Here is a 26,974-nt window from a genome sequence, read left to right as displayed (position 1 = left end):
TCAGGGTCCATTGTATTTGTTTTTTTTTTCTCTCATAGAAGGTAACACTCTGCAACACAATTGGTGCCAATTTTAAAGGTGCGTAAAAAGCCTTAATTATTTTAGCTTATTTCAGCTGCGTACTTAAAACATTGCTCTAGTTCTCTACATTGGACTTTAGGGATTGTTTGACTTCTTACCTCATGACCCTCTTACAGTCTTTTTTGTCACAGGTCTAGTTTTCATAAAGTTTAAATTATTGTTCTGAAAGTAGGTCTGGGCAAGTTTATGCATTTATCTAATTTTCTTGCAGCACCTTAATGATGACTCATGTCCGGGTTTTCTGACAGGCAGCACTAGATTTTTTATTCAGATTACCCTGGTAAGGGGAACAGTCCCGCAGGTTCACAGACTCTCCGCCATAATATTGCCTTTACATCTACTCATCCTTTCTTGTCAGCCAGAAATGCTTGCTGAAAAGCCATTTCCTGGCAGGAAGATCAGCCTACATTGATCTTACTTGAACGGTATGTTCTCTTGCCTTACCCCGTTTTTAAGAGTGGCCAGAAGGAAATGGCCTCTGTGTCATATTCTACATACACAAGAAAACAGGTAGTCATAGATAATTAAACCTAAACTGATCCAGTGCACAAAATTAAAAAGTAGAAATGTAAAAATTACAAAATGGTTCAAATAGATTTGCTTAATATGACTTTTAAGGGGTGGCACTAACTCAGGTACAGGGTGATATTTTATTTTTTTGTGTAGTTTGAATAAACCTAATCATGTTAAAATTTTGATTTTCTAAAATTTACAGTGTGCTGCAATAAAAGATTAGATTTTTAAACATTTTTTTAAAGAATTTATCACTTCACTGATTGCAGCCATAACTAAACATCAAGCCACATTAACGCCCTTCTGTGTGGAAGATACTGTGTGAAGAAGACCTACAGTTCGCTTTTGTCGGTTTTATCAAGACATTTAAAATTAAAGTCAGAAGAATCACAAAAGATGAGAGAGGCTTCCAAGAGGCAAACCACTTTAACGCATGACCGTTCATTCAGGCTCAGAGAGGCAAATTTGAGCAGGTGCCGGTCATTTTCAGAATCAGAATCAGCTTTAATAGTCATGTTTGTGCACACAAACAAAGAATTTGATTTTGGTTCCACATTTCTCTCAGTGAAGACATTCTACATATGTATACATAAAAAAGGAAAATAAAGATAGGTCTTTGTAAATGTGTATACAGTATAAGGCAGGGCGATAAATTGATTTAATTCATTCATTTGAATTTATAATTTTTTTTAAATTTCATTTTTGGAAAAATCAGGATTTATTTTGCCAATTCAATTCAATTTTATTTATATAGCGCCAATTCATGAAACATGTCATCTCAAGGCACTTTACAAAGTCAAAATCAGTCAGATTATACAGATTGGTCAAAAATGTCCTATATAAGGGAAATGCACTCATTGGGCTTCCATGAAGAGAATAGGATACAATGCTGAATATATGTAGAGGAAACTTATTTTCTACCATATTACAAGGCATTGTATTGTAGTCAATCACTTAGTTTGAAGTTACCCAAATGAAGTGAAGCCTATCCTTTGCTCATTGTTTAATACTGCTAGCAGCAAACATTTTGCTATATTCTCTTTGTTTACAATGGCAGGGCTGCCATCTTGTTTTACAAGCATGTTTGACAGCTTGTTTTTAGTTGCACCTAGAATTCAGGTCAACTCCCAGACAAAATGATTGAAATAAAAACAAGTAAAAAAAAAATTCATTTAATTTCTTTTTGTAAAATGAAAAGGAGGAAATAAAATTGATTAATTGGATTTGGTATAATAAAACCTGAGGTTTTATTTTTAAGCCATATCGCCCAGCCCTAATACAGTATATTCAGTATTTTTACAAAAGAAGAAGACATGGTTGGATTAGTGCTAATCTGCATAGTACTGATTATTGGGTACTCTGTTAAGTGTTCATCAGAAAAACAGCCTGAGGGAAGAAACTTTTTTGTAAATAAGGGATGTTAGCTGCCCTTTTCTTGACCAGAGGGTCGGCCCCGACGATCCTCTCTGCGGACCTTATTGTTCGTTGTAGTTTGGACCGGTCCTGTTTTTCGGAAAATCCAAAGGACGTGCACAACAGAATGAAAAAGGCAGTGAATAAGATGACCAACAGCTCCTGTGGAAGGTTGTACTTCTTAAGTTTCCACAGGAAGTATAGCATCTGCTGGGCCTTCTTCAGATCAGTGTCTATCAATCTATACTACGAGGATCTCCTCAGGTCCTGAAAGTGAGTGGATCCTAGGAACTGGAAGTGATCCAAAGCAGACACAGTGTTGTTGAGGATGGTGAGGAGAGGCAGTGTGGGGTGTGTTCTCCAAAAGACAACCATATAAATAAGGATGAAGCTCCAGGTAGTTCTAACCACACCAGTGGACCAGGTGATCCACCTTCTATCTGTATGCAGACTCATAATTCTCCTGAATCAGACCAATGACAGTAGTGTCATCTGCATATTTTAGGAGTTTCCCAGACAGGTCTGCTGAGGTGCAGCCATTTGTGTGTAGAGAGAAAAAGAGCGGATAGAGAAAACACCCCTGGGGAGTGTTCATACTGATGGTTCTTGGGCAGGTGAAGATGCCCCCTATGCCTGACCTTCTTCTGCCAGCCAGTCAGGAAGCTGGTGGGCTTCTGGTGGAGGATGTCTGGGTTCATGCTGTTGAAGACCAAGCTGAAGTCCACTGACAGAACCCTGGCATATATCCCTGGGAGGCCAAGGTGGTGCAGGATGAAGTGTAGTCACTAGTCGACTGTATCATTTACAGACCGGTTTGCCGAGTAAGCAAACAGCTGTGGGTCCAGCAGGGGGCTGGTCATGTCCTTAAGATGCTTCAACACCAGTTGTTCAAAGGATTTCACGATCACGGATATCAAGGCCACAGACCCATAGTCATTTAACCTCATAATGGTGCGTTTCTTAGGGACAGGGATGATGGTAGTTTGTTCGGAGCACGAAGCTCCGGAGTCTTGTTGAAGAGCTGAGTGAAGATGGGGGCCAGTTGGTCAGCGCTGGCTCTCACGCATGATGGGGAGACACTGTCAGGTTCTGGAGTTTTCCTGGCCATCTTGGTCTTTCCTGGTTTTTATGGTTTTGTACATTAGTTGTTTTGTACCCAAAATATAAAATGGGTGAGAAAAGGAGCCGTCTCTCGGTGGATATCAATTAATATCTGTTTGTTTTTTGAAATTCACAAAATAGTAAATTGACCCACAGCCAAATTAAAAAAATACCAAAAAGAAGGTATTGCTGCAACGTCGCTCTGTTTCATCCTTTCGGGCTGTGAATCTCTGTTACAGAACATCCTGGATTTGGAGGTTTATGGCAATCTCCGAGTTAAGTCTACATTCTCTAGAGCAGTTGTTGTCAAACCTTTAATAGCCAACACAGTAAATACCAAAAACATAATTACTACCCAAGTAAAAACCAAGTTTTCCAAGCGCAATCATAATTACTGATATTTTAAAAGAGCAGAACAACAGTTGTACAGCACACCTTGATCTTTTTCTGTTTGCTTTTATGCCACAGAAATAGCGGGGAAACATTCTTATCCATTAGCACTGAACAATGGTGGCGATGGCTGAAGAATGGGGTTTAATTATTTGTTCCATTGTTACTCAGTTCTTGACATTTCCAAATGTAAAGTTGAACAAAACTAACTTATAGATTTTTCTGAGGTCAAAAATCCAAAAGGAACGTCTAAGACTCTTTATGAGGCATTTACTCTCTACTTGGTAGTCAGACTTTCTGCATTCCAACAAAAAACAGCAAGAATGTAACCTGAAATTAAACATTTGACTGGGAAGTCTGGAGCTCGACAAGCAGCCCTGAGTTCAGTTTGGACCCTGCATACACAGTATAATGTAATGAAGGTTGCATTAGTAAACTATTTGTAAGCCATTCTGATGGCTTGTATCTCACTAAACCAGTTTCAGAAATATGTAAATGCTGTATTTGTGAACATATTTAGTGTGTGGCTGCAACGAATAGAGATAAATACATTCTTATCACCATAAATCAGGAGCAGTAGTAATTTCCTCTCTTTTTCTGATGTGGGGCATAATTCACAGATACGCCGTTCAACAAACTGAACACACTAACAACGCTGACTTCAAATTCCAACATGGCTACCCCATAGCCTTAGCAAAAAAAGTTTCAGTGCACTTCAATTTCTTTTTTACATCTTTATAAATGTTTTTATACACACACTTTGTTTTACAACCGTGTTATTTGTTGCTACAGGGTTTGAAAGTATAAAACGAAAAGGAACACATTGTTGTTAGCTTGTATTGCTACTACTTGTTGGTCGAGTCACATCAAACTGGTTTTCAAATTTGGGATTGGAAGACTTAAGTTTGGTTACCTGACATTCCCAGATCAAAGATTCAAACTTGCAGGTAACTGGAAAACAACACTTGTTTCTGACTGACAGTCATCTAATCCAGGGGTTCCCAAACTTTTCAGCCTGCGACCTCTAATATAACAACGCCAGAGACTGGTGACCCCCTTTTAACAGGTGGGATTTTTTTTCTTTTTGGGATGGGAGGAATTATGAGAATAAAGTCACAATAATACAAGAATAAAGTTGTGAAATTATGAGAATAAAGTAAAATTATTACCAGAATTTTTACAAAAAGCGCAGCCTTCCCCCTGCTTGAAACTGAGGAATGTAAAGCATCTTGTAAAGTTATACTTTGGTATTGGTTTTGCAAATAATGAAATACTAAATCTTTTTAGAGAATCCCCCCAAGAGGTGTCTAGCAATCCCGACCCCACCTTTGGGAACCCCTCATCTACTCCTTCGCACCTCATTTATTTAGAGCTACCTTGCAAATAATCAACATTAAAATCTGCTGCACAAAAAAAAACATGCCTTGCCTTTGATTTGTAAAGGTAAAACCTAATTGTGTACAGTAGCAGCACAGTGAGAAGGAGAGCATGGCAGGTCTGCACAGACAAAGACAGCAGTCATGGCCCCGTTTCCAGACCAGAGCAGTTAAACATGCACAGTGACCCTTCAACTCCTGCACACCCCAGGGAGAAAGAGATGGAGCGTGCTCCATCACACAAGAAACACTTTCTCAAGGTTTCTGTCCAGTGAAAGGGTTTATGCTGAGACCAAAAATTCTAGATGAACAAAAATTATTAACAGCATAATCATTTGAAGTCATTTATTATGAGAGTAAAAGAACAGTTTGCTTAAGAGGTTTCTTTCTGAACACCTACCTAAACTAGCTGCCAGCTTGAAGATAGACGAGAGTAAAATAATAACCAAAGTCAAAAGGATTCAGAACAAATGCAAAAGTATATTTTTTAAGCTTTGTTGTCAGGGACATTCAAAGCATTGAAAAAAAAAATTGCTCTGGCATATCCACAGAAATGGCTCTGAGTTATGACACCTGCGGTCGAGCCTCCCGGTCCAAGCATCACATTCTCGCCGTGTTTACATTTGAATGCATGAAGAGATCGAGACAGAGAGCCAGACTCAGCAGCGATCACTTCTCACAGTAAAGAAACAAAACTCGCAGCTGCGCACACCTGAAATCACAATTCCCTTTTCATGTGTCGGTAAACGAAGCCGCCTGAACGCTTTTTGCAGCATCCGCTTGCAGAGAACCGGCCGAGATTTAAAGGCTTGTGCAGAAAGAGCGTGAGACATCTGATGCCATCAATAAGCGTTATGGTGACACAGGTAATCTCGCAGAGGGTTCAGAGAGAGAAAGCTGAGGAAGAGAGCACTGGAGGTGAGCCATGACACAGCCGTGGCAGTAACACGATCTTCCCCTGCGTCTGTCTCTCCTTCCAACGAACACAGCCACCCGCGCGCAAGTCATGAGCTTTTTAACCACAATAACGTAAATTTGCACTATTTTAAGCAACAACAATATGTTTCCCATGACTAACCCTGGACTAACACTGGATTTCTGGATTGCAAACAACTGGATGTAAGCTATTTGACGTCCTATGGGTACGTAAAGAAAAACTGCAATCGAGTAAAAGCAAACTACACGAAGATGCACAAAAGACGATTCTCTTTGGCGTTGCACGACAGCAGCACCCCTTTTAGGCTTCTTCTACGAAACAGTGCAGCCCGAGAATGATGATCGCCGCCGAGGGCTTCATCTGCCTTGGAGCGGACATCTGACATTCCCCAACACGCTGTCGGATATCAGGTTACATCACTGGAAAAGATGCAGCTATCTAACTCTGACCAAGCGGCTGCTGCAGAGTAGGAGGCCTGAGAGCGACAATGCGTAATGGGAACCGTTCTAATTTTAACTTTATTGTTCCGCAGTGAATGGTGAAACTTATTTCTGTCGGGAGGGCACTCGGCTGTTTGTTCAGCCATCTCTAGCATACAAGAACAAAAGTAATCCAAAACGAGAAAGGTTATTTAAAATATACCACATTCATTTGTTTTTCGATGAGCAATGTTGCAGTAGACATTTTTTTTTTTTGCATCAAGGTAAAGAGATTTTAAACTTTCAAACACATTGTTTCTTACAGTTTAAAGTCCTTTTAATGAGATTTCAGACCAAGACCTTCCTCACTCACACCAAGCTATTATTGTTTAAAACTACAGGTAACAAGCTATGAGGAGCATGTCCGTTAAACAAGCAGCTGCAAGCCGCCTGTCCAAGCAGACAAGCCAGCTAACTGACAGACTGACATCAGCTTGTTATTCTACATAGAGCAGAACAGAGAAAATGTATAATATTCCCAGAAAATCTTTAAATAGAGTCTGTGGAGATTTTTTAAGTATTATGAAAAGAATTCGGTCTGGTTTTATTCTCTCCATTATACTGAGACTGTGCCACTTAAAATTATTGCAATTGATTTTGGATTTCTTTCATTTCTCATTCATCAGAATCCTCGTTAATGGATGCAGTTTAAACAGCTGGTTTAAATCTATATCTTTCTGGCCAAATCCAGATCATGTAAATCCAATCCTTCCATTCTAAGCAATTTCCCATCCAGCGTGCCTCAGCGCTCTGTCCTAGGGCCAGTTCTGTTTATGATCCCTTCACACGTTCCCTAAATAAAAAGTAATTATTTCAATTACTCTGTGGATGAGACCCTATTATCCTACCTCTACTCGAGGATTACTGAGGTTTTAAAAAGTTAACATTTAAATTTTGGTTAAACCTTCTACTCTATCCTTTTCCTTTTTTGAAGTACTTTCAGTGCCGGAGAAAGTTTTGTCCAGCTGTATGGAAAAGAGAGCAAGGCAGCCCTGCCTTGCCCCATTTGTTGTTACACGCTGCTGACCAGCTGACAGAAAGAAGGTTCACACACGTTCCCCTTTCTCACAAGAAATACACATTTTGCCATTTGGAAAATAGAGCATACAACAAAACATTTATCAGGGTAATTATATATTAAAACTATGTCAAATCATACTCACTGTTTCCGTTAAGCAGCTAAGCACCAGGGCAGACTGACTGACTAACCAGCCAATATCAAGGGACTGAATTTATGTAGCACTTTTATTTAGCACATTACACTACAGCCACATTCACGGAATCGCCCTCACTAATGCACAACTATTCATACACTGGATATGCAGATCAGTAAGCAACTTGGGGCTCAGTGCCTTGCACGGGGGCACACTGACATGTGACAAGGGGAAGCTGCAATCAAACCCACAACTTTGCGATTGCAAGATGACTAGTCTACCCATTGACCAACAGTTGTCCCTAACATCAGCTCGTTAGACTTGTTTTACTCAATTAAGAGCCTTTTACCGAATTTAGCAGGTGCTCTTACTACATTTTTGCGTTTTTCTACATCAAAATGAACATTAAATAGGTAGTATAGGTAACACCGTTAAACCTGTAATCATTAATATATTATTTTTGTAGCAGTAAGAATCATTGTTACATTTCTGTTTAAAATTAAAGCAATTCCATCATACTATACATTTTTGTTTTCTGTATTTATTATGTACAAATAGTGAAGCCTCTGAGTATTTTTACTCAGCGTTATGATACTGCAAGAGTCTCCCAGGCCTGCTTGGCAGTAGGCACGTGAACATGTCACAGGAACACATCAAGGACACGGTTATCTTCTAGTTTGAATAGAACAAGTTTGATCCGAACTGGCATCCCGTTACCTTTTTTACCCGTTTTCCGGCACATCCTCATCCTGGGGAATGAAGGCCAGGAGTAGTTGAAAGGAGAGTCTGAGTCAGAATCCATGACTTTTGACGTCAAAGAAAAAAAAACTTCATCCGCGCAGCTCAGGGAGCCTAAAACACAACCGAGCAGCGCCTCAATTCACATCCAATCCCCACATGGCAGAACAGGCTCCGGACAAGCTGTGGCTCTCGCTCTTGTTTTTTCCAGAGAGCCCCTGACACTTCAAGAGTGAGCCAGCATGTTCCTCTCTGTCTGTCTCCTCTAACCACCCTTCCCCCTAAAATCCTCGCCTCCCCCCTTTTCCCCGACCCGTCCGACAGAGCTGGGACGCAACTGTGCCGTCCTTAGCCTCGCTCCTAGTTGCTAATGACTTTCTTTTCCTGCCTTTCTAAGAGTTCGTCTTAAATCTGTGTCAATGTTCTTTGACTCGGTCACTCATACATAATGCTCGGCACTGGGCGAGCAGGGAAGATATCAACACATGCTGACAGCAGCAGGGGGAGGAGGGTACTGACTCACTGAAGAGTGGCTGAAGGAAGGAGTGAAGCAGAGCGAGAGAGAGAGAGAGAGAGAGAGAGAGAGATGAAGTTAAACATAGGAGTGACTTTAGAAGCTGCAGCAAAAAAACAAAAAAAAAAGCACAACAAGCAGTTCCAGAGGTGAGAGAAATGAATCAAATCCACCGAGTTCAAGAGCGTCTCAAAGACAAGTCTCTGCATCTGAGTCCAAACATCTGAAGAGACTTCCCCTTCTGTTTCTTTATATTTTAGCATGTAAAAGCCGAGCTAGACAGGGGGGGGCGACTGCCAGGTCAGCGGCCTCACCATGGAGACAGCCCTGAGAGCAGCTTCTGTTTTCTCCATCCACGTTGCTGCGCTCCTCCTTTCCTTTTCTTTTTTTTCTTTTTTTTTTTTTTTTTCCCTCCCGCTACCAACCTGCAGGGTCACGTACGGTGCAGCGGCATGGATGCAATTTAGATTCTGCAAACGGGCTGGTTAAAGACAGTTAAAGAGAGAAATTGGACGACAGGATCGCAGCAGGAGGCCAAAACGCATGTTTATTAATGCGCGTAAATGTAAGAATGTGATAGAAAAAAAAAAGAAAAAGAAGGACCAGAAGGGTTTAGGAAGGAGAGCATATGCTGAGAAGAGAGAAAGAGCCGCTCTGTGGCTGCAGGAAAAAAAAAGAAGAAGCTGTGTGTGTGTGCATGGAGGAGGCTGCTGGAGGATGTTGGCACTGTACTGGTGCGCATTAACGCTCGCCTTTGTGGGGTCTGTGTGAGGTTTAATCCCTTTTTCCAGTCTCCAATTAGATCCCTCAGTTGGGGTCAAGGAGATGCAGGGAGAGGGGAGGGGGGTGGGGGGTCTTGTTGGCGCTCCCGGCGTTGCGCTTATCGTTTCTTGTCACCTCACCAAACTATCCCCATCATAAATCCCCTTACTACTGCTCTGTGTCTTTTCCCTGCCGTTTTAAAACTCCGTCGCTCTCCTCTCCCGTGGGGATCTCAGTGAGCGGCTGGAAAACTGCATTCAGAAAAATCCTTGGCAACCGCCCATTCAGCCACAAACACCCCTGTTAAAAACAAAACAAAACAAATCTCCTATATCCTTTGCTTCCTTTTAAACGCGTTCTTCCCTCCTGCATTGTTTTGTTTTGTTTTTTCTCTCACACACATAATAATCGCTTCCATATACAGCAAGTTTCTTTCTTTATTCAGCTGTGTAGGGTCTGTTTTTTTTTAATGTTGGTTGGCTAAACTCAAATTAAAGGTGATTTGAGAGACCCAATGTAGCTTTCTACTCTGGGTGGCATCAACGATGGGTGCAAAAAGGGAACGAAATCATATAGACCTACATATAAACACACATATATATTGATTCTGATTGTTAGGCAGCCAGGGTTAGAGCCCCCCCCTCCTTTTCCATTATGTCTTTTGTCTTAAAACTGAAACCTATTAACAATGTGTTTTAAAATCTTCTTGAATAAAAGCAAACCGTATGGCCTTTTTTTTAATGAAGTTACAGTAAGTTGAGAGGGTGAGAAGAAGGATGACATCAGGAAGACATGGGGAACATGGCAAGTACCTTCCAAATACCACATCCCTCGCAGAGACCCCGGCTGCACAGATTCTATCTGTCTACCCGATGACGCATACGCTCTAGTTAAACACCATACTGCGTGTGTCAACAAGCAGATGCACTTACAATATAAGCTTCGATAGTTTGCTAAATATGCAAAAGCCTGCAGGTCAGCCACTCGTGATGCCCAGGAGCGCTCTGGAATGTCTAATGAAGAATTTGAAGTCTTCATGGGTCAGAAGACTGGTTCATATTGAAGAAGACGCCATAAATAATGTCCATGGTTTTGGTTTTATTTCACGCAAGCCACTGAGGACATTTTTAAGGAGCTGAATGAGGTCAGTCGTCAGAGCCTATGCAGGAAAATAACAAATTTTGCAAATAAAAAGACGTAAACTCACAGAAAACAGGGAAAACAACACCACCTACAGAGCGTCAGAGTCCAGTGCCAAGTATTATGAACTTGTAACCACAACATTCTTATGCCGAGGCATCAGTCCTCTCTCTGCAGCAATCAAGGCAATTATTAACCCACAGGATGTTCCCAGTTTAAAGACCCTCTTTTTACTATCCAGAAGCTGCTCAGGGCAAAGCTTCTCGAAGCATGCTATTCTAGTCCAGCATTTTCAAGCTGTTTAGTACCAACACAGTCAAAAAAAACAATGTTTTCAGAAATTGCCACCACACTGACAGACTTTACACTGCAAAAACAGAACTAAAAATAAGTAATATTTTCTTAAAATGAATGTATCTGTCCTTGATTTGAGCAGGTGAATGAGATGATCTGCCAATGGAATAAGATTTTTGCACTTACAAAAGGAACAACTCATCTCCATCATCTTATTTCAAGTGCAGGATGTCTAATTATCTTATTTTAGGGGTCAAAATACTCATTCCATTGGCAGATAATGTTATTTACCTGCTCGAATCAAGGACAAAAACACACATTTTAAGAACATTTTACTTATTTTTAGATCAGTTTTTGCAGTGTAGAAACAGTGGTATAACAGGACTTCAACTATGAAACGAAGCAATCTCTAAGATGATCCGTACCAACCAAGCATCATTTCACACCCACCATGAGAAGGTTACATACTACTCTGACAAGCAATGAGTTTCAGTTTTCTATATCCTCCATTTACTCTACTTTAGGAAAGTTTGGTTATCTGAGTCCAATAAATCATGCATAGCAGCAGAGCATTACTTAGATTGACTTTGTTTTGGATCCGTGGTCCATTAGGAAAATGGCTCATACAACAATTTGAATCAAAATAAATAAACATAGGGTGCAGTAAAAACTTGTTGGAAATCATTATTTAGTTGAAGTAACTTTTCAATGGGAAATAAAATCAATTTCTGCCAGTTTATTCTTCGAAAAAAAATTCCATTTGGCACCACTCTCTGTGTTTTAGGCATTGTTTTAGAGTCTGAATACAAATATTTAATAATATTGCATTCTTTGGTCCATTAAACAATTGATTTGTTAAGATTTACCTTGTAAGTAATTGATATCTAAATTTCTTCTGAGTACCGCACTCAGTAACATCCACCAAAGTTTTTCCTGATCCCCAAAAAATCCTCACGCAACATTTTCTTTGCACATCACTTAAAATTCAACAATTTCTTCTTCTTTTTTTGTGGCACCGTCGCTGTAAATGTAGCATAACGAGACTCCAAAACCTCTAGGCGAGGGAAAGGAAAACATGTTAGCAGGCCTGAAACGTGACCCCATTGTCAGCTGGGAATGTAGTCAACCAGGGTTGAGGATTAGTGCCGAGTTCCAAAGTTTTGGTCAGGAAAAAGTAAATGTTTCCTCCTTTAATGATTGAAAGATACTTTTAGAAAATCCTATGATTAAACCAGCAAAGATCTGTCAGCACAAAGCCTGGCACAGCTGGCCCTAGAATTAAAGCCATGTCGTAAAGTATACACTTTGTGTTCGAGGGGATCGTAACGTAATTACCAGAGTCAGAGCGTGAAAGGTCGTCCTCTTCGTCCTCCTCGTTCAGGCCGAAAATCAGGGGCTCCTCGCAGTCCTCGGCGAAAAAGTTGAGAACCTTTGGGTGGAACAACGAGCACGTTTACACAGGCAAACCTTTTTGCTTCACGCACAGCAGAAAGCACAATCCACGCTAAGGACAAAAACACAAGTGTTTGGCCATCGCCTGGCCGTGTGAGAGAAATCAATTAGTTAACCATCTGCATCACATAAAAGCCGTTCCATTGGATGACCAGAGTCCTGTGCCACACCTGTCAAAACATTAAACACACATTCAACCTGCTCAACAAAGCCGGCTTTTCTTTGCTGTGTGCAAGGTGCCAACTCCAACACCTCAACAACAAGAGAAGCAATAAAGAGCAGAGCGGCACGGTCCCTTTGCTGCAAAGCTGGTGCGTATTTTTATCAAACTGACACTCAGAGAAGGATTTAGAATTACAACCAAAATATACAATGCTGTGAACAAAAATTTTTATTTTTCGCAGATTTCTTCACTTTTTCTTTTGTCTCACACTTAAATGTGTCAGATCATTAAACTGATTTCCTCATTATCACCCCAAACAAATAGTGCATGCTTGTCTTGTTAAAGTCATGAATAAACTGTGGTTAACGACACTTTTTGTTTAATTTCACGTGTCACACAGGCCAGATTTCTCCCAGACTTGTTAAATCAAGAAATCTCTTCAAGAGGTCCTTTCTGAAAACACGAAGTAGGCTTAAAGATGTCCAGAAACAACACATCATGCTCCCGGTCTAAAGCGACTCAGGGACAGAGCTAAAACAAAGTTATTGACCTCTGTCCGTCTGGAAACGGGTACAAATACAATTTCTCAGACTTTAGGACTTCAGCAAACCACAGTGGGAACCATTATCCACACAAACAACAAACGAACATTGTTGAACTTTCCCAGGAGTGGCCGGACTACCAAACTAACTCCAAGAGGATATTGACGACTCATCCAGGAGGCAACAAAACTACCCAGAACAGCATCTGAAGCTCTGCACACCTCACTTATCTCTGTTAAGGTTCCATGATTTAACAATAAGAGAGAGACAGGGCAAACATTTAATCCATGAGAGAGTTTTAAAGGTCAAAACTGCTGCTGACCATCATACAACCACAGAGGACCGTCTCACATGTGCCAAAAAAACGTTGTGATGATCCTGGGGAATTTTGTGAAACAATTTTCTGGACTGCTGAGACAGAAGGGGAACTATCTGTAATGAGTGCCTCATGCTAAATCTGGTACTAAACTAACAGCATTTCAGGAAAAAAAACCAACTCCAACAAACATGATGGTGATAGTGTAATGGTGTGGGATTGCTTGGCTGCGTTGGGACCAAAACAAATTTTCATAACGAACTCAACCATGAATTCTGCTCTCTAGTAGTAAAATCCTAAGGGGGAATGTCTGACCATGGTTTTGTGATCTTGGTGTCAAGTGCACTTGGGTTATGGTAAGAACACTGACTTACATAAAGCACACAAGCAAGTTCACCTCTGAATGAGAAAAACAAGTCCAAATAAAGGTTTTGGAATGCCCTAGATTTCTGATTCAGGCCAATTCTTCAGATTCAGAAGCTGTGGCAAGACCTTAAACGGGCCGTTCATGCTCCAATGAGGCGGAAATTAAACAACTTTGACAAAGACAAAATTCCACCACAGCAAACTAAAAGACTCATTGCCAGTTCACGAGTCAGCTGACACCAAGCGGGGGCGCAACCTGTCAGGTTATTAGTTTTAGTGGGCAGTTACTTTTTTTCCCCACATAGGACCAGGTTGGTTTGGAACGCTTTGTTTTCCTTGATAACTTAAATCATCTTTTGCACTCTTTGCTTTTGGCATCAATCCAGGCTATTTTAGTCCGATTGCTAAATTTGTTTGATGATCTAAAACATTTAAGTTTGCTGCAAACAAAAGACCGGGAGACATCGGTAAGGGGGCAAAACCCTTTTCATGGCCCTTTAATTGTGGCCCGTGTCTTAATGTCCATCTGGTCTGCATCAAATACTCACGTTTTCATCAGCAGAGTTTTCTCCATTTATGTCAGCATACAAAGCTGAAAGATGAAGCCACACAGCAGCAGTTAAACTTCAAAAAGAGACTCCAGCGTGCACACATGTTAGTCCATTTTTTAATGATAGCACGTAAAGTCTGACATTTGTTTTCTTTTCATAACCTCAGGGGCTTTTTACAGTGCAACCTTGATCTCCTCCTCCCCCCCCCCCCTTTTTCTTTTACTACCATGTGCATCTCAGACCAAAGACTTTGGTGTATGATCTCTTACCAGAAACAAAACATTGACAAACAGTGTTTGGTTAGTTTGATTTGTGACACTGATTCCAAGTAAAAATGTAAAGTGGGGAAAGGTTAGAGGAGAAAACAAGAGAGCACGAAGAGGCCTGAGAAAGAAAAAGAAAGCTGCAGCTTGAGCATATAAAATGTTTGTGGGGGGTAAAACCTGAATGTTGTATCTTTTCCTACTTGTGACATCAGGAAGTACAGACACGGTGACACAGGGGAGTATTGATGTCTACTGTTTGGATAACACTAGCACGAATGCACAATGAAGGGATAAACGAGACTGAGGGAATGCACCAGAAATAATGTCTGCATTGCTGCTATATTAGTCATCATATCCTTACTGTGGCTCTTGGTCTGTTTGTTGGTCACTGCATGAAACATTTCCCATGAAAATATGCACAGAGTAGGAATGAGGGGCCCTCAGCGCCCCCCGCAGGTCAAATCTAATAGCAGTCGATGGAATTTGTTGCGTCTGCATTTGCAAATGTTTTCCTTACACAGCACCATTCACTGGCACCCTTCATAAAGATGCGTTCAAACCTTAAATTATTTACATGTTTTAGTCTAGTAGCATAAGCTCATTCTGATTTTTTTTGAAAATACCCAGTTGTTAATATCTGTATATTTGTTCAGAGGGAGAAATAATACCCTAACTAAAAGAAACAACTGTTTCACTTGTTGGAACTAAATATAATTCCTTTAAAGAAGGGCTCTGCAACCTTTACAATTCAAAGAACCATTTTGTCCTCAAAGTAGCTAAATCTAATTCTTTTTGAGCCGCACATATTACATGACCTTTTAAAAAGAAAAAAACACAACTTCTATTTTAGATGGATCTACTATAGGAGATGTGTTGTTATTTTTTCTTTAACAACCACCATTTAATGTTCGTTTTCAGGGTTTAAAATAAAGAAAAACTTTTGTATAAAGGGAATACATTTTTTTCTATGAGATGTAACTGATGCAAAATGATGAAAAAAGTCAAAAAGACAACTTAATGACAAGACAAAAAAAACAATATTACTGGCTCTTTTAGTGTTATTTAATTATTGAAATTCAGTACAATTATAACATGGAAAAAAAACACTGCTGAAATCTGCATTTATTACGACATCTAAATTACCTTAGTTGTATCGCTATCATATTTTAGCCAAAGTTATTTAGAGCCACTGGGGAAGTCTCAATGAGCTACTTGTCACAGGTTGCAGACTCTTGCTTTAAAGTAAACAATGCAGCCCTTGTTAAAAATTATACTGTAATATGACAATCTGTCTTGAGGAACTTTAAAACAGTAATCTATGACTTTTCTGACCTATTTCTCTTAGCCACTGATAAAAATGTGAAGGACAAAATAACAATAAACATGCATTTTAAGTAAGGGAGGTGGGTGTTGATCTACATAAACACCTAAACTTGCCTCTAAGAGGGAGAGCAACAACTAAAACGTAAACAGCTTGAACAGTGAATATGCATGTTAGGGGCATTGGTCTCTCTAAATTGCCCTCAGGTGTGAGTGTGTGTACGTGGGTATAATTTGTCCTCTGAATCTCTCTGTTGTCCTGTGATGAACTGGCTACCGATAGACATGAGGCTACCCCAACCCACACCACCCTGGCAAGTCGGCTCGTGTCCGAGGATATAGGTGATGGATAGATTTGAAAAGAAGACCCACATAAATCTCCAAGTTTTCTTTGTTAAACCCCGCATGGTATGATATAGTTTTTGTTTTAATAGTTTTTTTTTTCTCACGCTATCAAACATAGAATGTTTCTTTATTTGTTTCTAAATATTGAAAAAGTAGCCATAGTTTTTTTTTCAAATAATAATGCAAGCAGAGGCAACAAACTTTGGTAATTAATTAATAATCAATGTATGGAGAAATTTCTTGTGAGGAGAAGTTTCAATATATTATAAAAATCTAAATGGGCACCTTTTTTCAGTTCTGACAAACTTTTGCAGTACCTCGTTCCCCCAGTAGATGGTAGTCTGTTTCTGTAAACATTTTGATGAAAATATCTAGTCCTCTTTCACCTCTAGCTATCTTGGCACTCTCGCTTTCTCACACACACACACACACACACACACACACACACACACACACACACACACACACACACTGTCATAGATACATCCTTAATTTCTTTATATTTTCTTCTCAAACACCCAGATATCCTTGTAACATTTTAAAAACAAGCAATAGTTTTAAGGTCTTCCATTATCGCTGCATTTCATATGTTTTCGGCCCAGACGTTCCTGAACATGGAAACATAATATTCAGGTCCGATTTTTTTTTGTTTTTTGTTTTTTTTAAGAAACAGGAAATAATATTCCACAAAGACCTGACAGAGGACATGCATTATTCTCCAGTTTGATTGTGTATTTTATGCCAGAGTCACCTTGATTGTGCAGAAATTCTACTTTATGTCTGTTTATTTGTGTTTCATTTGCTGCTTTCCATAGATTCAACAACAGGAAAAAGCTTTAGAAATTGGCTGGTGGTAATAAAAGCAGCTAAAAATTGAACAATGTGTATGAAAGTGGTCGGTACTAAACTGAAAATGAGAAAAAAAAACAGGCACAGTTCCAATAAAAAAAGTGAAGGAAGTACAAAAAGCCCAAAAATAATACTGATCAAGACCTCTTTAAAAGATCACAAGAAAGTAAGAGTTTGGTAGCAAGTAATAAAGAATGACTTAGTGTTTACAGTGTTGTACATACGGACAAATTAAAAGGTTTTTACCTGTGTCTGCAGGGTCATCTACGAGTTCTTCCTTCTCGGTTATGGTTTCCACTCGCTCCCTACTCAACGCTTTGATCTGCAGAACAGAAAGTAGTGACTGAGGAAAAAAGATGCAGTAAACTAACCAAATAAAAACTGTGGCCAGTGTTGTTTGGTCCATTTAATCAATTAGAAACACTTCAGTAATAATGTGATAATTAACAATAATATTTAAATTTAATTTCTATGGAATTAAAATTGAATTCAATATGATATTTTCGTTTGAGGAAAAAAAATACAATATTTAATTTTACATATGGATGTTATTGATTAGCCTCGTGAGACCATCCTGATCTTGCGAGCTTTCAAGGTTTCACTCGAAGCAAATCTATCTGGCGGTGTCAGGTTAGTTATTGATTGGGCAGAGATAACTAAAAAATAAAATGTTGTTTAATAGCCTTTCTTCGAGGTCAAACAAAAGAAAAGCATGAATGAAAAAAGTAATTCAATTATTAGCAAAATCAATAATATTTCTTTAAAATCAAAACAATTTCTGATGAAGAAACAAAATCACATTTCAGTTATGTGACAAACTTTATTTGGTTCTGTTCCTTTCATCTAACCAAATTTGTAATGTATTTGTTTGTACTTTGGAAAGTGCCTTGAGATGACATGTATCATGTATTGGCACTATATAATTAAATTTTAATTGAATAGTTTAAACTTTTTTCTGTATGATGGCACTTTTGAGAGCTTTAAGTTTTTGCTTAAAGAAATGTTGAAGAAATTAAACTTGAAATGCATACAGTACATCTTTGCCCACAAAAAGTCCAACTCACAATTTTTTTTTATTATTGGAGAAAACACTTATGCATGTGGGCGCTTACATTTATGTAATGTGGAGATTTAAACTTCCTAAGCTATTTAGTCAAGAAAAAGCACATTACAAGACAATTTCATATTTTCCTGGAATGTTCAACAAACATTGGCTTATTGAGCTTCTTAAATATCTTTAAGAATCTAAAGCTAAAAAGGCTGGATGAACATCCTCTGAGAGGCAAAATTGAAGGTTTTTGGACCTCCCTCCTCCTTACCTCCCTGAGGAAGTTCTCATCTCTGAGCCTTTTTCTGAGCAGGAGGATATCAGCGTATCGCCCCTCCATTGAACTCCACCTCAGGTTTTGTCGAACAGTCAGTGTCAGGTTCCCTGTGTCGTGGCAAAACCTCAGCAAGCGGGACCGATCTACCCACACCTGAGTCAGACCTGCTGGAGGAGTGGCGAGGGGGTTGGGTGGGCTGCAACATAACAGAATGGGCAGTTTTTTTTCCAATTAGGCACCCTTTCTAAGAATAAAGAGACACTTTAATCACTTTTAACATCAAACAATCACACTCTTATTCCTCTAAAAAGCCATAGCAATCATTATAGGAATCATACAAAACTGACACTGACCAGTCCTCATGATTTAAATCAATAAAAAAAAATCTGTCACTCAGTTTACTCATATATTGCCCTAAATCAAAATTTAGGGCAAATTAATCTCTAGCTTCCTCCCCAGTCCAAAAACATTAGTTAGATTAATTGGTTACTCTAAATTGCCCTTAGTTGTGAGTGAACGGCTGCATGGTTGTTTGTCTCCATGTTGCTCTGTGATAGGCTGGCAACCTGTCCAGGGTGTACCCCACCACTGACCACTGGAGATTGGTACCCCCCCCCCCCCACACACACACACACACACACTGCAACCCTGCGCTAATAATAGGGTATAGAAAATGGATGGATACGTAGATGTCATAGATATTAGTCAGGTGGTAGTATGATAGGATACTTATGGTTTAATAAGTCTAGTTGTGAAATTTCCTCACTACTAAATATTCCACAGTCAACTGTTAGTGGTATTATCAACAAAGTGGAGGTGTATGGGAACAAAGGCAACTCAGTCATGATGTGGTAGGCCGTGTAAAATCAGAAAATGAGGTCCGTGGATGCTGACATGCAGAGGTTCCCAATGTTCTGTCAATGGATACAGGCCTCCAAACTACATGTGGCCTTCAGATTAGCTCAAGAACAGTGCGTAGAGCGCTTCATTGGAATGGGTTTCCAGGGTTGAGCAGCTGCACCAAGCCTTACATCACAAAGTATGAAGCAAAGTGTCAGAGGTCTTGGTGTAAAGCTCTCCGTTTCTTAACTCTAAAGAGCATTAAAGAGATGCTCTCTGCAGTAATGAACCGTGCTTCCATGTGTGGCAATCCAATGGATGAGTCTGGGTTAGCCATAACAGTTTGAATAATTTTAATGATGTTGACTCAGTTAGAACAGTGTAGAGATGGCTTCTTTCTGTTCCAACATGGCTGTGAACCAATACTCAATGCAAAGTTTAAAATGACATGGATGAGCCAGTTTGGCGGGGAAGAACTTTACTGGAATGCTCTGAGTCCTAAACTCAGTCAGATAGAATACCTTTGGATGCAACGGAGCGTTATCGCAGATCCTTCTTCCAAGCTGCTGTTAGATTTTTTTTTAACCTCCTTTGCTCTAAACAAACTCAATACGTTTTTCAGCGTATGTCTTAAGAGCTCCTTTGAGGATCCTAATGTCTTACTTTGTGAGCAGCTCCAGGATCTCAGTGTTGCCTGTGTTTTGTGCGAGCTGCAGCGGTGTGACGCCCTCTTCATTAGGTAGACTGACAGCCATCAAACCCCCCGGTTGACAGAGAAACAGCTCCGCCAGCCGGTACAGACCCCATCGCACAGCCAGGTGGAGGGGACACTCTCTGGGACTGCATTCTGCAGACAGGAGAAACAGATACAACATCTGAAATAAATGTTTGGGATCGGCATGTGCAAAAAAAAAAAAAAAGGCACATGCAAGAACATAAAAAAAATGGATAAGAAAAAAAGAGATGGCTATGACAGGATGTCAGGAGAAAGCAACAAATACAAAACATGAATTCTAGGTTTGAATTAGTATAATCCGATTTAAGGCACAACAAATTAACATAGTGACCCATAACAAAAATTAATACAATAAAATTAAAAAGTAAAATTATCTCCATTTAACCTACTTCAACAGTACAAAGCTGATTTTGCAATGTTAAATGAGTAACATCAGATCATAAAAAGATATGAAATGATTTGTCTATAAAACTGTATAAAAGTGAACTTTCAGCTCAAGATGATTTTTTTAGACATATAGGGCTGCTACCTGCTTTTTTAGGGACGAACTGGTTTTGTTTGGGTTCAGGTGCACCCATAATAATCAGAGGAACTAACCATGCAACTTTACTCTTGCAAGGTTTGCAGGTTTCAGTGTTAGCCATTTCTTTTCAAAATCCGAATTTACCTTATTGGCTGAGATTATGTACACAAAGAAGAAATTTTAATTTAGTGTCACATGCTTACAGCGTAAAGACGTGTACTATAAATCAAATTTAGCAGAAATAAAAAATGATAACAGGAAAGGTATGTAACCCTTCATGTACGTGTATGTTCATAAAATGGTTTTAGTTATTTATTTATTTAAAAGCCAATCTGAAATCGATGGACTGCTTTCTATTGTAGAGCATTTTGTGCTGGTTCCATCACCAAACACAATGCCTACACATTTGTGGCAGCTCTGGCATCCCGTACTAATATCAATAGACAAAAGTCTAAAGTAATCTCGGCCGAAAACCCATCTTGTATCTAAAAACTTTATGTAGTGAGGGGAAAAAAATTCTTTCAGGAAAAAAATCAGTTTTTAAGAAAGTCACAGGTACCAAACTTATTTGCAACAAATCCTACAAAAATAATTTACACTTCCATTTTTATTTGATGAACAGGTTAATTTAATCAATAACTCTCTGGTTTTTGGAGTATAAATATGACATGACAAAGAAGCTTATTTCTATTTCTTTCAAACAAGTTAGATGTGTACAATTATGAAGTGAACACAATCCTTTAAACTTGGCCATATATACAGTAAGAGCAATAATTAAAACATGTTTTGAAAGCTGGAACTTTGATAAACAAAGAAGGATAGTAAGAAAGATAGCAAAAATCTCCTACGCTCAATTTTAGGGAACTGAGGGAAAAAGTAGAATCTTAAGGAAACCAAAAGCATAATTTTAATGTTCTGTGCACATTATTTTTAGGTCTGCCAATGACTGTGCAGAGGAAAGCACTGTCTTGCAGGACAAAGTTTCTCAAATAAAGTTAAAAATTTTGAATTTTTATGATAATTTTTCTTATCAAAGCTTTAGAAAGCTGTTGACTTAGATTTTTTTTAACAGATGTGGTTTTTCCTGGACTCCACAAGGTATCACATATTTATCTTTATCGCAACATCACTTTATGCAACACACATATTTAGCAGAACTGCCTGAATTGAGTCAGATAGATCCATCCAGGCTGCATATGCCTGTGATATATTTGGTGACACTTTTTGTCTAATGCAGAATAAAATATCTAAAACCTTAAGGAAATTTTAAAGTGCTAAAGTCTCTCAAAAACTACAACTAGTTTCAATGCCATAATAGCAGATGTCTGCAAAAAGCAGCTTTTCGGGGGCAAAAGGTTCTAGATAGATATAACGAATTTAATGGATAGAATATTGGATAAGTTACTCATTTTCTCTTTATCTGGAGTTCATGTTTTCAATGAACTGAAAACTGAAATATTTTTTATTAGGTTTCATTATTAGTTGTTTATATATTGCAAGGCATATCGTTATTGCACCAATCTTATTGCATATTGCATGTTTTCCTAATGTCATGCGGCCAGAGTTTTTAGAGCGCAATTATCAGTGACTCATGGGGGGGAAAAAAGAGTTTATAACCATAATTCATAAAATGTAGACAATATCGTGACGTCAGGAGTGCTGTCGTCCACCTCACTGTAGCGACTCAAGGGGAGACATTGCAATAAAACAGGCTGCCCTAACAACATTAACCAGTGAAATTATGTAGGTGGCCTTACACAAGCACTCAGGTCACACAAACAGATGGTGGAAGCTAGAAAACAATGGTCGGCACAAATAGACAGAGACCTTGCCTGCACTCACTCACCTTCAGATTTACTGAGCTGTGCCTGCAGTTCCTTCCCCATGGAAAAGCTCTATTAACCACATTACACGCTGCTTAATTGGCTTTGATGAATCTGACAGAAGCACACATGTGACTACGTTCACATCCGATTTCAACCCATTGAGCACAGAAAACTGGAGTGACAGCAGAGGGTGGACTGGAGGACAGAAGGGTTGAAGACTTGCCCCTTCCTGCAAATTCCTGGCTTTGGTTTCCTTATGTAAAGCACGGTGATTTAAATATTAACATTAAAAGAAATAATTTCACTGGAATCACAATAATTCTAAACAACTCTGTTTTAGATCATCCCTTTGTAAAAATTTAAGAAGGTCAACATCTGCTTAAAAACCACTGTATGGTGCGCAGGAAGGATTAATCAGTGACATAAAACAGTCCTGCTCTTACCATTTCCATGTTGGCTTCCCAGTACATTCCACTTTGGAGGAATGTCCAGGTTGGCCATGGCAAGGGCCACTTTACGATCCATAGCCCACCGAGAGCTCTCCTGGCGCAGGTTGAAGAGGCCGCTCAGCTCCTTGTGATCCGTGGCGTTCAGACGATGTCCGTGGATGATTATATGCTCTGCCAAGTCCTGAGAATAAATCAGCCGTCAAGAGGATAAAAGAAGTACCTAAAAGGAGAGCGATGAAGACTCAACAATTTTTTTTAACACTACTAGCTAGATACTTCCCCATCTGCACCAAACATCTTTCTACATGTTGAATCTCAGTTGTGGGAAAAAGAAGAATAGAAAACCCTAAAACAGCCTTTGTATTTTACTAACATATCTGGACAAATGGATATTTAATGTCAATTTTAACGCAACTGGAAAATTAAAGTCTTTTAAATAAACAATAAAAACTGAAGCAAATACCTTTAAAATTTTGAAGTAAAATTTGATTAAAAACGCAGTGTCTGGTGAGAAACACCCTTACCATTAATCTCACATAAAATAGCTAAAATTACACAGATGCATTTCACATCAGGTTCACATGATTGGAACATTGTTTTAACATTTTAAAAGGGTTTTACTCTGTATAAACCTCATAAATTCTGGTGTACTCCTGACTCCTGAGACTGAACGCTAAAATAAGATGGCGGCATGTTCCAAGATGGCGGCGCCCTGAGCGGCTGCTACGGCTCTCGACAACCTGCGAGCATTTCTACAAAATATGCCGCCTAGCACGCTACAAACTATACATCGATCCAGTTATGACCGCCATCGCCTGCTGGAGTTACGGTCATCAAGTGTTCTTGGCAAATTAAAGGCTTGTTTTGCACCATTATCTTTGCACTATAAACATGGATGAACATTCTTCTGCACACTTTTTTAAAAACTGTATTTCTCCTGCACTGTACATTCTTATCACTGCTGTACTCTATATTGTAATGTTATTTTTATTTCAGTTGCAATCTCATTACATTGTCGTAAGCTGTATGCAACAAATTTTCGTTTTATATGCTCTCTGTGCATACAAAATGACAAAAAAGTTTGTCTAAGTCTAAGTCTAAGATCCGAAGAGCTGCTTGAAGCCTTCTGAATATGAAAAGGGTTTATAGTGGTTTCACAAGAATTTGAATTTAGCCATTCAACCATCCAGAAGTGGAGGGCATTCAAAACAACTGCCAACATGCACAGGTCTAGCCATCCACAGAGGTTCACTCTAAAAGCAGAACGCAAGGTGCAAAAAGAAGTATCCAAAAACCCTAAAATGTCACCATGGGATCTAAATCTGTTGCAGAACGGAAGATCTGCTTTAGTGGCAGACTGCTGCATCTGAGAGGCACAAAGGAGTGCTATCGCAGATCCTTCCTTCAAGCTGCTATTAGATTTTTTAACCACCATTTCTCCCATCAAACTCAAAAAGTGTTTCTATCCCTGCTGTTATGTTTTTCAAGTTTTTGTAAATATTCCATTGTTCTTGGCACAAATACACGTTTTGATTGTTTTTATCCAACTCAAACACCAGTTTTGTTAAGTCAGAGTATGCAATTTTGAATGAACTGTGCAATGTTTCTATTCTTATGTTGTAAATTTGCTCTTACTGTACAGTCTCAGTACAGTTACTGTACAGTTTTAAAAAGTTAAATGTTTTCTTGGTAAATGGGATGTGGCTATAAGTACATTTTAAGAATAATGCACCAATTCAGGAGAAATGAATAGAGTTAAATGCACTTACCTGAGCATCATCTTGTACATACTCTAAAGAAGCACCACCAACCCAGGTGAGCTGCATGCTTTCAGAGCACAGATAGGCCTGCACAGAGACCTCCTCAGGCAGATTGTGTCCTAAAGAAGAAGTAAAATTAACTTTAGATTGACTGACATGATACTTATGTCTGATGAAAAACACAAAAGTAATTTTTTCTTCAAGTTGTATAAATTTCACAGTGACTATCTCAGTTAATTACATAAAAAGACAACCATAAAACCAAGGGCTGACCCTTGTTAAATGGACACTGATTTAATCGTTATGTCCTCATCACACTGTTACTAATATGCCTTAGATTTCTATGGTATCCAAAGATGCACAGCTTTAAAAAAAAAAAAAAATCTTGCTGCTTTTATGCAAAATCCACTTTTTAGGCCTTAAATACATTTTGTTGTGTACTTGGAGTTGCTAGGAGTGCAGAAATTTGAATGTGGTCTGTCCAGGAGCTGCATAGATATCTATTCTGTTTGGGTCATATTTTTCACACCATTCAGTTTTCTCTATTCTCGTTTACGATTTGTTAACAATTACGTCTCAGTATTTGCTGCAGAGCTGCTAAACAACACCATGGAATTTTGGTTTATCAGTTTTGCACATCTGCCATTTTTATGTTTTTCGCTGCAATTTTGTTGTCCAAGTTCAAGGATGCCGAAGCTACAAGTGGATAAGTGAAAACATTCGGTTGTTGGGTGTTTTAACCCACGCTATTTATTACACCATCCCCCAGCATACTACAAAAATGGCCATATAGGGTGGAGTAGAATGGTCTGTGAGCTGGAGGGGGCGGAGTGTGAGGTGTCCACTTTGCATTTAAAGAGACAGTACCAAAACAAGTTGCTCTCAGACAAACCTCAGAGCAGGGGTGAAAAAGCAGCAACAATGACGAGGAATTCAGATCAAAGCATTGCAGTTCTACTTTATATAGACCCAAATTGAATGATTTAAATGTTAAAAGGAAGTAATTACAAAGCAATATATATCCCATTTAATACTGTAACACATGTAATTTGATCCCTGGAAGAATCAGGCTGCTATGGATTTTTCGTTCACGTAGAAAATTTCACCAGCTTTAACGTCATAATTCAGGGATGCCATACAAAGCACTCATCAGCACTGCCGCTACAGAATTAAAGCAGCAGCTGCTGAAACATTGCAATTAAAAAAATAATGTTTCTAAATTTAATGCAATGCTAAGCAGCCACTCTGTCTGCACTGATGAATTTTTACTCTCAGCATGCTGAATACGCACAGCAGTAGCCATAGTGGGGGAAATGGATCTGTGTTTTAATTAATTAAATTTAATAATCCTTGACAGCTTGGAGGCGTTCATATACTGCGTATAATGCATTGACTGTTTAGCCAAAGATGGTCAAGTGATCAATAAGTATGATAAAAACGTTATTGACAGACCTTATGCAGTAGCACACTGCAGTGTGCTGTCCAAAATCATACATCATAAATGACACCCATTCTTATAAAGGTGACAGAGACTGATTTATTGTTATACAGTCAGGTAAAGCACATTTTCTAATACGTTAAGATACTGAGGCTTTGTAACAGCAGGTACCGGTAATTTAGAACTGATTGTGAGACATGCATACGTAATAGGTTTGAAAAAAAAACATTACTTGTAACAAATGCACGCAATGCTAGAAAAGGGTTTTGTGCTCATAATCAGCTTCATCAAGTTTTCTTTCATCTTCAGTGTGTTATAAATGCATGTCCAATGTTTTTCGTTTTCAAAAAAGAGTTTGCAAATACAGAGGAGGAAGCTTTTGCAAATGTGCTCTGGAAAAGCAGCTGTTTCATACACAGGACGGATCAGATTAATCAGCTGTTCAAACTATTAATTCTAGAAAACAAGCAGAATGAAAACTCTAAGTTTAAAAAGAAATCTTCCAGCATTAAGGCAAAAATAAATACCTGGCACAATAAAGTAGAGCATGACATCATTGTGAGCCCGTGTTACATGGACCAGCGTGGATCCTTCCAGAACAACGTAGACCTCGGCATCCTCTGGCACTGAGTCCAAACCCTCCAGCAATGTAAATACCTTTGCCTCGCCCTGAGATAAAGAAAGGTGAGAGAAGTTAAGAGAGAGAAAAAAAGAAGAAACACGATTTAGGGAAAAGAATAGGTCTTCTTCCGAAGTATGCAAGCTCATTTTAAACTTTGACTGTATTCTGATGTAGGATTCTACAGATTTAGAAAGTACACCAAATCCCCCAACAGCACTCCTTGAGGGTACGGTAAAGCATCCCCCCTCAATAAAAACAGGAATGCCTCAGTGTGTCCAGAGCAAAGACTTGTCCTGATCCCAGCAGGTGAGAACAATTTTAACTTCTCACATGAAGCAGCACAAACAGGTACAGAACTTGAGTTATGATAACAGCACATGCAAATGCAACTTT

The 26,974-nt window shown here is 39.1% G+C and overlaps 1 protein-coding gene across 1 annotated transcript in view; it reads right to left on the bottom strand.

Annotated features, from left to right (window-relative positions):
- The window catches only part of LOC105928369 (rho guanine nucleotide exchange factor 28), an 86,773-nt gene that overhangs the window by 32,427 nt on the left and 27,372 nt on the right, over positions 1–26,974 (bottom strand). Inside the window, 8 exon segments of the mRNA XM_036143988.1 lie at positions 12,228–12,321; positions 14,280–14,323; positions 17,309–17,384; positions 18,382–18,583; positions 19,891–20,074; positions 22,756–22,942; positions 24,531–24,640; positions 26,487–26,628. Of these exon segments, the coding sequence (XP_035999881.1) occupies positions 12,228–12,321; positions 14,280–14,323; positions 17,309–17,384; positions 18,382–18,583; positions 19,891–20,074; positions 22,756–22,942; positions 24,531–24,640; positions 26,487–26,628 (1,039 nt within the window).

The sequence above is a fragment of the Fundulus heteroclitus genome, chromosome 12, assembly GCF_011125445.2.
Source record: "Fundulus heteroclitus isolate FHET01 chromosome 12, MU-UCD_Fhet_4.1, whole genome shotgun sequence".
Lineage (NCBI taxonomy): Eukaryota > Metazoa > Chordata > Actinopteri > Cyprinodontiformes > Fundulidae > Fundulus > Fundulus heteroclitus.
This window is presented reverse-complemented; position numbering and strand designations above follow the sequence as displayed.